At 32.6% G+C, this 13,662-nt stretch overlaps 1 protein-coding gene across 1 annotated transcript in view; it reads left to right on the forward strand.

The window, feature by feature from the left end:
- The window catches only part of LOC106462839 (dual 3',5'-cyclic-AMP and -GMP phosphodiesterase 11A-like), a 137,705-nt gene extending 124,421 nt beyond the window's left edge, over window positions 1-13,284 (forward strand). Inside the window, exons 17-20 of the mRNA XM_013922802.2 lie at window positions 5,993-6,134; window positions 6,767-6,841; window positions 8,416-8,499; window positions 10,119-13,284. Coding sequence (XP_013778256.2) covers window positions 5,993-6,134; window positions 6,767-6,841; window positions 8,416-8,499; window positions 10,119-10,259 — 442 coding nt within the window. The 3' untranslated portion in view covers window positions 10,260-13,284. The remainder of the gene's footprint in view (window positions 1-5,992; window positions 6,135-6,766; window positions 6,842-8,415; window positions 8,500-10,118) is intronic.
- The last annotated feature ends 378 nt before the right edge of the window (window positions 13,285-13,662 follow it).

The following is a 13,662-nucleotide window of genomic DNA, read 5'->3' on the forward strand; positions in this document are numbered from 1 at the left end:
TGGTTGTACTTTAAAATATTACTAGAGCCTGAGTCTGTTATCGTTGGTTGTACTTTAAAATATTCAGAGCCGGAATCTGTTATCGTTGGTAGTACTTTAAAATATTCAGAGCCGGAATCTGTTATCGTTGGCAGTACTTTAAACTATCCAGAGCCGGAGTCTGTTATCGTTGGTAATACTTTAAAATATTCAGAGCCGGAATCTGTTGTCGTTGGTTGTACTTCAAAATATTCAGAGCCGGAGTCTGTTATCGTTGGTAAAACTACGTAAATGAAGTCATTTTATAAGTTAGAACCTCTTTAATGTGTTAATCATTATTGTGATTTTGAAATTATTTTGATAAAATTGTAAAAAAGTACCTGTTTTTTAAAAAAAACATATTTTAATAGCTTCCTATATTTGACTATGTAGTAGAACACAGTAAGTGAGGGCTCAAGAAATTATTCAATTAATTTTGGAAAGTAGCTAAGTAATTATTAGCAAACTATTAGTGAAAGTAAAACTTATTACAGGATATAACGCCTTATACAGTTTGATCTGTCGATGGGTAATTTGAATGACATTAAATAATCATAAAATTCGTAATAATTTTTAACACATCGCCCCTAACTGTCCGTGTACATATTTCCAGTAAGAGGAAAATAAAAGCTTAATACCAGCGTTCATCAGGCTTAAAACTTTTCCTGTGATATATGAATCGAACAGTTTGTTAGGAGTAAGCAATGAAGTAAAAGTTCCATAGATGTAACATAATTTCCGAAAAAGAAAAATGGATTAAATGAAATTGACGTATGAAAAACTTAGAAAGAGACAATTGAGACTGCACCAAACGACACACACACACTGTGAGCGAAACAATATTGATTTCTGAGAAGCTTTTCTTTCAGAGCTTTAACTGATATAGTGTATGACAATCTTCAATGCGGGTCAGTAGTTGACCTTTCCTGACAATCCTCCAATCACGGTGGCGTTTAGCGCTGATTATTCCTAAAGTCTCTGAGCCTCACATTTTAAATTAGTTGAACAACATCTAGTGAAAAACGGCCACGAATGTCCTTTATTCAAATGGATATTTCATCATCAGATACTGTTTCAATAGATCAACTAAGAACCCCTGAACTCAACGTTTCTTTTGTTTGTATTAGAGCAAATCCACATTGGGCAATCTGTTGTGTCCACCGCAGGAATTGAGCCCCGAGTTCTATCCTTGCAAGTCCGTAAACTTACCGCTGACCGATCGTGGGGGAAGGGCATTCCTTTTGAAACTTCTTTACTTAATCATTTCAGGCTTACGCCAAACACTTTTTTATTTACTAATCGTTTCAAGCCTACGCCAAACTAAGTTTTTTTCTGTTTTTTATTTACTTCACTCTTTTCAGTATTACGTCTGATTGGCGAGATGTAGATGGTTTGAAAAATTAATAGTTGATATATCTAAGACTAATTATGCCGGTTTTATGGCTACAGATCGTAGTGCAATGTAAGTTTCATTCTTGTAGAACATGTATGCAGGATGGACATTGTTTCAACCATCAAACTGAGAAAATGTTCGAAACTACGACTGATATATTTTCAAATGGAACGTTTCGTGTCCATTCCTATAAGAGGCATGATATACTCTGGTTTAACAATAAACAAAATATCGTCAACGAAGATATTGACTTTTAATACAATAGCGTTTGTGACCAATGTATGTTTTTAAACAACACCCGTATGTGTTTAATGCGTATTAAAAAACAGAAACACGTTTTATTTGTTAGCCTAATCGGTTTGACACTAGATACCGTGATAACAATCCTTAGGTCTATAGCTCAAAACTTCTATTATGTTTGACATTAAAAACTTTTAAGATCAGTTCTGTTCTAAGTTATTGTCATCTATTATCCCCTAACAGCAGTAAACTTTGGATTTATTTTTTCCTCACCGGAATGGGAATCTGAAAATTCGTACAATAGTCACGTCCAACTGCTGCTAAAAAAAAGAAAAAAAGTGCTCCGAGCTTTTGGACTTTGGGTGAGTTATAAGAGTAACAGTTAACAATAATATTCCGTCACACAAGAGCAGCCCAATATTTGGTGGTAGGTGACAAGTTGTTTTATCTTTCTAGTCTCTCAGTTCGAAATTAGAGACAGCTACCCACAAATAGCCGTTGTGTAACTTCCCGCCAAAACTTTACAGCAACAACAGACACAATTTTCCTCCATCATTACTGTCCTCCGGTGGGACAGCTACGTTTACGGATTTACAACGCTACAATCAGCGGTTTGATTCCCCTCGGTGGACACAGCAGATAGCCTCACATGGCTTTGCTATAAAAACACAAACACACTCCATACTTACTAAAAAGTTGGTTCTTTTAGTTTCAAACTTATTGGACAATGATGACTTTAGCAAGTTTTTTTTAATGGCCTTCTGTGAATTAAAAAATCCGGGTTTCAATACCCATGATAGACAGAGCATAGATATCCCATTGGGTAGCTTGTGCTTAAAAACAAACTGTGAATTAAGAATATTTGAATTAACATTTGTTTGTGATATGAATCTGTTTTTCTAATTGTAAATACATATTTCCAACTTTTCCTGACACCCCAGTGGCACAGCATATGTCTGCGGACTTACAACGCTAGAAACCGGGTTTCGATAGCCGTGGTGGACAGAGCACAAATAGCCCTTTTTGTAGCGTTGTGCTTAGCTACAAAGAAACAAACCTGCTACCTTAGTCACCCTCTAACCTTCTCATGTGTCTTTCTGGTTTTATTTTATTTGATGATGTTTCTCAGCCTTAATAACTCGCTACTTAAGCTCTTGTAGTAATGATTGTCACTCCCTTTGTAAATATTTCGTGTAAACCTTTATTTCATTTAATCCAACAGGTTCACAGTTGTCAGCAAAACTTTGTATAGGCAAATTAATTAGTACATTTATCAGCCATAACAAAAAATTAACTAGACATAGAACAACTTAGGGACTCAGATATCACTGTCTTAGTTAGAATTAACGAGTTTTGTTCATGTCAAGAGTATTGCCACATTGACTGTCTTACTGGTTTTATGTAGATTTTTTAAAATGTTTTCAAGGCAAAAATGGATTACTAAGCTTCCATGACAGCCAGCTAATTCGACAAATGTCCTACGAAACGAAAACTAACATCACAAAACTGTCACCACTTGTCCATGATTAACCTCTCCTTATGATCTAGTTAAAAGTCCTAGGTTCATTTTCCTAATCCTCCGGTGGAACATCGATAAGTCTTAGGATTTACAACGCTAAAATCAGGGGTTCGATTCCCCTCGGTGGACATAACAGATAGCCCGATGTGGTTTTGGTATAACAGAACACACACTCATTTTCTATCACTTATTAACTAAGCTATATTTATATACTGTGGCCTAGAACCTTTCTCCTACACTATAACTTATTTAGTTGCTAACTTTGTTTCTGAACTTTTAAAGTTTAAATTAACTGTTACTAAATTTAATTGAAAAAAATGTCATTTTTCATTAAACATTAAAAAACTAAAAAGGTTGAAAGTAGTGTTGGTTTGATAACCAGTGGTAGTCAGAAACTATTGTTTCCCAAATTTTCATTATGACCCGGTATGCTCAGGTGGTCAACCACCCAAGTACTAACCCGACCCAAGGTTATTTAGTGTCGGGGTTTAGGCGAGAACCGACTTTACTGTTTCTCTTTAAGTACAAAAAATAGAAATAAAAAATCTTAGTTAAATTTTCGTAGTGCCATCTGTACAGAAAATAAAAATTATTTATATTCGTAACTTATTTTGAGAATTAACTTTCTACTATTGGCTATTTACACTGTAACCACTGTAGAATCGAATTTGAATTTCAGTGTTATATGCCCTCAAGCTAATTATTGTGCATGAATTATCCCTAAACAACTTGTAGCATAAGACGTCGAAGGATGTGTATAGTTTTGGACATCAAACCTTAGTTCTTCTTAGAGGTTTAAAGAAAGAAAGTTACACCATCGCAAGTTTTCCACAAACTTAAATTTAAAAACTTTTTGGGGACGGTTTAATTACTGTTTATGAAACAGAAGAATGATTTAAATTTCAGTCTTGAAGTTACATGTATTGTATGTGACGCGTTTGAAAAATAGATATGGAGATTCTTCACATACGGATGTAACATAAGAATGTCAACGAACAACGTATTGATAAGTGATTTATTCTATATAATGATGATATGTTTGTGGCATGAACGACAGGAAACAAATTTAGGCCTAAGCATAACACATAAGTGGGTTTGTGATTTGTAGGATTTGTATGTCAAAATTTTAATTGGAATTTCAAAATACGCTGCACGAAACGAATAAAGCATAATAGAAAATTTCTAATCCCCCGCACCCCGATTAAGTACCTAATAACTTGTCATGCGATCTGAAGTGCAAGTGATTGGTACTTATTATATGATATCTATATATGGAGTAGTCTCACACAGTCTTTTCTCATTGATGTGAATAACAGTTTAAAGTGGGCAGATTGTACATGAATAAAAGACAACATTGATGGTTTCACTCAAGTGGAAAGCCATAGAAGAATGAAAGCCATCATAAATTGTCTTTAGCAGAATATGATACAAAGTAAAACATCATACACAATAGAAACAGGGGCAGGCTATCCGTAAATTCTAGTCAGTCGCAATGGTAATATACCTACTCAGAGACTCAATCATATGTTCGCAGCCGCAACTGGACCCCGTGTTAGTGTACAAACGTTTAGCATACGTATTACTACCGCCATTAATTCCACACGTTCTAGCGGCCTCATTCTATTATTCCCTTTGTGCTGCCCTATGCTGGTGCAATTGGTCCTGATCTCAGCGTAATTGATGATAAAATCTAACTCAACCATACTAAACTGAAGAAGAGGAGATTGAAGAATGGCTGGTCCTGCATATATGAGATGTTCTTGAGAAGAGTCGCATTTCGCTATGTGATTTCACACGCTAAAGGAGTTGTTAACGATTACGCTGGGTTTTATCAACACTCTGATTTTAAGTATGTGATATTGGTGCCAGTATGACTTTGAAGTTCGATGTCAACATATTCCATATTGAAGAAAAATATCATAGACGCTAAAGATTTAAAAGGCCTGGTAGTTATTGCGCTCGACTCGCAATCTGTGGATCGCAAGTTTGAATCCTGTCACCGTGGAGGTATTATAATGTAACGGACAATTCCAATATTCGTTGGTGACAGAGTAGTCTAAGAATTTGCAGTGGGTGGCGTTGACTAGCTGCAGTCCCTCTAATCTATCATTTCAAAATTAGGAACGGATAGCTCCCTTGTAGCTCGTTCGATGACAGAGATTCGAATCCGTGAGCCGCAGATTGCGAGTCGGCGGCCTAACCACCAGGCCATTCCAAGACAAACACAAATAAATGCGAATATTTTATCTTATATGACAAAGCAGGGTTATACATATACAGATATAATTCTAGAAAGGTACAGAAAAATATGTCTTTTTTTTGTTTTAGATCTAAGCAGGATTGTACATATACAGATATAATTCAGGAGAGCTACAGACAAATATATATCTTTTTTCGTTTTAGATCTATGCATGGTTATACATATAGAGATATAATTCAGGAAAGCTACAGAAAAATATGCCTTTTTTCTTTAAGATCTAGACCCGCAGTGGCACAGTGGTATGTCTGCGGACTTACAACGCTAGAAACCGGGTTTCGAAACCCGTGGTGGGAGGAGCACAGGTAGCCCATTGTGTAGCTTTGTGCTTAACTTCAAACAAACAAACAAACGTTTTAGATCTAAGCAGGGTTATACATATAAAGATATAATTCAGGAAAGCCACAGAAAAATGTGTCATTTTTGTTTTAGATTTAAGCAGGGTTATACGTGTAAAGATAATTCAGGAGAGAAAAATATATATCTTTTTTTGCTGTTTTAGATCTAGGCAAGTATATGATAGAGACTGCATTAGAAAGTCTATTAAAGTGGGTGTTTTTGACAGGTTACGAGGAAAGTTCTTTTCTTTTGTAAACAATGAAGTATATAACTGGGATTTTGAAGACCAGAGAGAGATACTACGAAGCATGTTAATGACAGCCTGTGATCTCGCAGCTAGCACTAAACCATGGCACGTTCAAAGAAAAGTAAGTACTTTAGTTAAGTGAAAATATGTTTTGTGATAAGAATGAAATAAACATTACAATAGTCTTGAGTTGGTTAAATATAAACGCTTCTTTCGTTAAAATATCTAAGTCTCTAAACCTTGTGGTCAGGTATGGCCTAGTGGTTAGCGTGCCAGGCTGCGTATCGGAAAGTTCAATGTTCGAGCTGCAATATGCCACTGATTACGTTCTACTATTTCATTTGTAAGAGCGATTCGGTTAAGAGTAGGCACATAAGAGGCGGCGAGTGTTGCTGACTGGTTGTCTTCCCTATGGTCAGTACTTCACAGTTAGGGACGACTACCCATGAACTATCCGTTTAGTCCACGTATCGCATACCATGCCGTTCAGTATTAAATTAAAATACCAAATACCAATCCTGGACCATTTAAACAACGATACTTGCAAGAAATTTATTGCTGTAAAGAAAATACTTATATTTCTTGTTCGTATTTATGACTGGCAAAATAGCTCAAGGCTTTCTAACTATTCGTTGCTATATGCATTACATAACAGAATCACGCCGAATGTATCGGTTCTATCTAGTTTCTTGTTTTGTGCATCTAACTGCCTGTTGTGCACATTACTATGTGTTATTTTTTTATGACTACCAGGTGGCAGAATTAGTTACGAATGAATTTTTCGAGCAAGGAGACAAAGAGAAGAAACAGTTGAAGATTCAACCTCCGGTAAGCTGATGTTTATATATAAACCGAGTCAATAATTAATGACTTTTTCAAAACAAATGGTTGTTAATATTTCATCCTTATTTTTCCCACGCGTGCAGTTACAGTTAAAATTTCGTTGTTGCAGTTTTAATGATAAATAAATTTGTTAGTTACGTTTTTGCCTTTGATTTTAAGTATTGTGAGGGAAACATCGTGATACTGCGAGAAATTGGTTAACATCGAAGTTACGGTGTACATATATTCATGGCATTTTAAAAATAGAAATCGATTTATTTTCTCTGTTTTTACATCTTAATGTGTTTAGTTTAAGTTCCCTTCCCATGTTAATCGTGTTTGGTTTATGTTCCCTTGCCATTATAATGATGTTTGATTTTATGTTCCTTTTCAATATTAACAGTGTTTCGTTTATGTTCCTTTTCCATGTTAAAAGTGTGTGGTTTATGTTCCCTTGCCATTATAATGATGTTTGATTTTATGTTCTTTTTCTATGTTAACAGTGTTTCGTTGCCATTATAATGATGTTTGATTTTATGTTCCTTTTTCATGTTAACAGTGTTTGGTTTATGTTTCTTTGCCATTAAAAATGAACATAAAATCAAACATCATTACTATGTTAACAGTGTTTCGTTGCCATTATAATGATGTTTGATTTTATGTTCCTTTTCCATGTTAACAGTGTTTCGTTTGTGTTTTTTTTTTCTATGTTAACAGTGTTTGGTTTATGTTCCGTTGTCATTATAATGATGTTTGATTTCATGTTCCTTTTCCATGTTAACAGTGTTTCGTTTGTGTTTTTTTCTATGTTAACAGTGTTTGGTTTATGTTCCGTTGTCATTATAATGATGTTTGATTTCATGTTCCTTTTCCATGTTAACAGTGCTTGGTTTATGTTTCTTGGCTATTTCAATGGTTTTTGGTTTACGTTCCTTTGTCATGCCATCCTTGCGAATGTAGAAAAGACGTTTTATCAAAAGTATGATTCAGTTTGAGCATTGTTTAATTCAGTGAGTTAAGACAACTCGAAGTTAAAGTACATTTTTTTCATAAATGTTTAATAATAACACAAAGGAAATTTATATCACCATTTTTACGGCTTTATGTATAAAATATCAACATACTAGGCTTTGGTAATTTCAAAGTTAATTTTCACTTCTGCAGCTCAACAGTAACACTAAGTTTTAGATGAAATAGCATTAATTTCGCACAAGTCCTTGCTACAGTCAGTCAGTTCAGCTTAAGTTAGGTTCTTTCTTGATCATAGTGACAAAACACCTTTGTAATTACGGTTTTCTATGTAAAATTGGAAGGCAATTTAATATTTCATACATCAAAACCTCTGTATATAATTTATAACAGCAGAATTAGTGATAATAAAGCCATGATAAATTTGTCGTTTAATATATAAAAGATGTATATATATACATATTACACTCAATAGTACCAGTACCATCAGATTGTTATCTGTTAGTGAAAGTATCATTTTTCATTTAATAAGATACAGTATAATACAATAGTATATTTATTAAAACTAAGTTAAAGTGATTTACATCCATGCAATATCTTTTTGCATTCAGGCTTTGATGGACAGAGAAAAGAAACACGAACTGCCACAGCTTCAGTATGATTGGATTGACTCTATATGTCTACCTTTATACAAGGTATGTTTTTCAAAAATACAACTGCAATTCTACTTTTAATAATGTGTCATAAAAGAAGAAGACGCTATTCAGGGGAAGGATGAAAATTCCAATAATTTTTTGTATGACAGCTCAACCTCAAATGAAGGTACGACAACAAACAAGATATTCAAAAACTAAACATACAGGGGTCTGGTGGTTAATGGAGGCGTTATAATGTGACGGTCAGTCCCATTATTAGTTGGTAAACCAGTATCCCAAGAGTTGGCGGTGGGTAGTGTTGACTAGCTGCCTTCCCTCTAGTCTGTCACTGCTAAATTAGGGACGGCAAGCGCAGATAGCCGTCTTGTACCTTTGCACAACGAAATTCAAAAGAAACCAATAATACAGTAGTTTGTTTGTTTGTAGTTAAGCATAAAGCTCTGCAATGGACTATCTGTGCTCTACCCACCACGGGTATCGAAACCCAGTTTCTAGCGGTATAAGTCCGCAGACATGCCACTGGAGAGCAAACACAATAGTAACCTTAGGCTTAGCAAATTATTTGTAGTTCTTTATCTAAGAAATTCAAAGACCAATGGTATAAAAAAAAACGTTCAAAACTAAACTTTACTGCTAGAGATAAAGCATTATTTCAATTCACTTCAAAATTTCAATTTTTATTATTTAGTATAATTCCTTTGGACGTTATTTCGTAATTGATTTATATTCTAAGTGGCATTAATCCATCAAACTATTTTTGGAAAGCATTAAGCTTATATATTGTCAGATTTTGTACAGACAGGCCAATTCGTCGTTTGATTTTTAAATTTTTTTTATTTCTTTTGTTTTTTAATTAGTTCTTTCTGGTTATTAGCAGCGTTCCTCAAATCCAACTTTTTCGCTTAGGACAAATGGAAAATTTTGTAATTTAGAGCGAATATAAATTCATAGTTACATGAGTTAATTTTTTTAGTTTTGTCATACAAATAAAATATTTTTTTTATGAATATAAATTGTGGAAGAAAAGAGTTATACTTATTCAGAACTATAAAGCTCCGTACTAACAATATATGTTCTCCTATGAATAAACAATCGTTAGCTCATTTTACTCTATTGTTGCTTTACTCGTTAAATCACTTTAATCTATTGTTGCTTTACTCGTTAACTCACTTTAATATATTGTTGCTTTATTCGTTAACTCACTTTAATATATTGTTGCTTTACTCGTTAACTCACTTCAATATATTGTTGCTTTACTCGTTAACTCACTTTAATCTATTGTTGCTTTACTCGTTAACTCACTTTAATATATTGTTGCTTTACTCTTTAACTCACTTTGTGAGTTAACGAGTAAAGCAACAATATATTGAAGTGAGTTAAAGAGTAAAGCAACAATATATTAAAGTGAGTTAACGAGTAAAGCAACAATAGATTAAAGTGAGTTAACGAGTAAAGCAACAATAGATTAAGGTGAGTTAACGAGTAAAGCAACAATAGATTAAAGTGAGTTAACGAGTAAAGCAAAAATATAATGAAGTGAGTTAACGAGTAAAGCAACAATATATTTTCAATATATTGTTGCTTTACTCTTTAACTCACTTTAATATATTGTTGCTTTACTCGTAAACTAAATTTAATCTATTGTTTCTTTACCTCAGAGCCTGGTAAAGATCAACCCAAGGTTTATGGAAATGGTGGAGGGAGCAGAGTTAAATCGGGAAAGGTGGGCAGCACTTTCGACACAGAGTTTTTCCGTCGAAGAATCAGAAGTTTCTAATGGAAACGCGCCTAAGGTTTAAAATGTGATTTTAATATCAGCTGGTCAAAAACTCGTCGCTGCTCGTTTTTTTTTTCGTCTCAAACAAGAGTGTTAATGTATATAATTATAAACATTAGAATTGAAGGATAAAAAATCTCATGCTAATTTGTGCTTAATTCTCTTTAAGTAAGTATACCAATATCGTTCTTTAAAATCTAACAGAAGGAAATGGTAAAAGTAATGGAATTTTGAAATACATAAAAGTAAAATTAATACAGGAACATAATAATGAATAAAAACCTATAATACAAGTGATAGTCATACTTCTATATGAGTATCATATATATGTGTGTGTGTGTGTTTAAGTTATATTTCTGTAATCTTATGACTTTAGATATATTTCAAGCTATAATTTTGAAATATGTTGATGAATGTTTAAAAGTTAAAATTACTAAAGGAAATAACTATTTATGTACATAAACAATCTTAATAATCTGTTTATGAAACAGATTATTAATTAAATGAGGAAATATTACACTGAAATACATTTCGAATTAAATTATCGAAATCGAATATTGTGTTGTATTGATCAAGGGCTTTAGATAAATGTATAAAGGTAAAATTATTAGAGGATACAACTCTTCATGTGTATCAATTCTTAATACTCGAATTATTAAAGATATTATTATTTGCATGAGAGAAGATTACATTTAACATACATTTCGAGTTAAAATATTGTAATAAGATATCACTGTACCGGTTAAGCGCTGTAGATAAATCTATAAAAGGTAAAATAATAGTAGGTTAAATAAATGCCTATGTACATAAGAGTTGTTAAGAATCCGTTTATTAAAGATATTGTTATTGATATGAGGAAATATTACATTTAACATATATTTCGTGTTAAAATATTGAAATATAATAATATACTGGATTGGTTAAGTCACTAAATGTATCAAAAAGGAAAATTACTAAAATACATAATTATTTATGTTTTAACAATTATCTTATCAGAGAGATTATCGTTTATATGAGGAACGATTACGTCTAACACAGGTTATGAATAGTGTTGGTACATTACTGTATCTCAACATTCGTACACTTGTACTATTAACCATCTAAAACCTGTATTGTAGTTCCCATCTTTATTAACATTACCGGATCTCAACATTCGTACACTTGTGTTATTAACCATCTAAAACCTGTATTGTAGTTTCCATCTTTATTAACATTACTGTATCTCAACATTCGTACACTTGTGTTATTAATCATCTAAAACCTGTATTGTAGTTTCCATCTTTATTAACATTACTGTATCTCAACATTCGTACACTTGTGTTATTAACCATCTAAAACCTGTATTGTAGTTTCCATCTTTATTAACATTACTGTATCTCAACATTCGTACACTTGTGTTATTAACCATCTAAAACCTATATTGTAGTTTCCATCTAGTTTACACTTCTATATAACTATATTCACCTTCTGATATGTATACATACAAGTATATTTTCTCGTATATGTATTTACTATTTTATATTGCTAACAGTTAAAATTGACTAATTAAATTACTTAATGCATCATTACCTACATTCATAGCCTAACGCTAGAATGATATACTTAACTTATCCGTTTCGCTTATGTGCAGTCTCGAATCAGTAGTTGTTTTCATTAATGTATCCTTACGTTTGTATTTACTGTAACTAGTAGCTGCTTGCTTTCATTAACGCATTCCTACTTTTATGTTCACTGTAACAAGTAGCTATTGCTGTTAGTTTAATCATTTCATTACTCTTACTGATTCGAAACTTACTTCCATTAATTGAGCCGTATACTTATAATAACTATCTTAAATCAATAGCTGTCTACCCTAACTTATTAATTTTTTTTGTATATAGAGTATCAGAAGAATGCCTTTTGTTTTCTTTTCCTTTTGTCTGGCACCCAGAACTGTTAGTTTTTAATGATAGTTCTTTGTACTTAAAAATTTATGATGTTTCCTAGGTAATAATAAGTACTACGGAAAAAGTATTGAAGTTTGGTTTAAATTATGATATATACAGACCTTCGCTTTACATTTGCAAGACAGCAATGTAATACTCAATTTTAGAGAAGTATGATCTTGTAATTAGTACTAAATATGCTTGATATTATAAAACCATAAAGTATGAAATCAATATGCTTTGTAGGTAGTAGAAAACACGAGAATGCTTATATGAAAATTTCTCTTAAATTACAGTTTTCGTGAAATCTTGCGTTGCAAAGGTTTATTTTTCAATTAAAATACAATTTAATTCAATAAAACTTACAGTGTAGCTAAATATGGCATAAAATGGCAGGAGATTATATAATAACCCTTGCCAAAAATTTTGAATTAAAAGCTTGCTCGATCACGCTGTTCTCCTCTAGAGAAAATTGACTTAAGACAAAAAAATGTATTTTGATTTTCTAATGGAAATAATTACGATACACACAAGTTACTGTGTGTTTTCTTATTGACAAAGCTTGTTTCAGTTTTGTAATCCAATAATTATGGTTAATTGTCAGCTGTAAGGTATGTGGCGAAAACAATGTCTTCAGTGTGTCTTCAATTTATTAATCCAATAGAAAAGCTATGTTTCAAATAATCCGATAATCTCACAACGTTTCACGGAGATGTTCGTTAGGTGGCAGGTTTATAAAACAGCTTGTAAATGATAAACCGTAATGCATTTTGACTTGTGCGTAACTTATTATCGAAACAGTATGTTCTGAAGCACTTTACAATGTTGACAGTAATTAAATGTAAGTCAGATAATTGTTCGTGGGTTTCAAACTGGTTAAACCAAGTTAACGGTGTGCAGTAACACGCGGTATTTTAAAAAGTAGAAGTCTGTATTCCTGTATAATTAAACATTTATAACAGTCGTATTTAGTTGACAGTTTGAACTAGATTTTAATTGATAGCAATTGTAGGATATTACAAGTAAGTTGTAGCAACGGTTTGTCATGCTATATTTTGAATATTATTCAGAACGGATGGAGTGCATTTTTATGTGTAAAGAATACTTACAATGAAAATGTAATAAAGGAAAATAACTGAAAATGTAAATACTGATTTTATTGAATTAATCCACAGATTTTCCAAATCAAAACTAAACATTATTTCTAAACAAAAAACGACCTTTACACTTCATGTAATAATAGAAAAAAAATCTTTATTTCAGCAAACGTTTCGCCCTTCCTAAACAAAAAAAACGACCTTTACACTTCATGTAATAATAGAAAAAATCTTTATTTCAGCAAACGTTTCGCCCTTCCTAAACAAAAAAAACGACCTTTACACTTCATGTAATAATAGAAAAAAAAAATCTTTATTTCAGCAAACGTTTCGCCCTTCCTAAACAAAAAACAAAAAACGACCTTTACACTTCATGTAATAATAGAAAAAAAAAATCTTTATT

The sequence above is a fragment of the Limulus polyphemus genome, unplaced genomic scaffold, assembly GCF_000517525.1.
Source record: "Limulus polyphemus unplaced genomic scaffold, Limulus_polyphemus-2.1.2 Scaffold1265, whole genome shotgun sequence".
In the NCBI taxonomy this organism is placed as follows: Eukaryota; Metazoa; Arthropoda; class Merostomata; order Xiphosura; family Limulidae; genus Limulus; species Limulus polyphemus.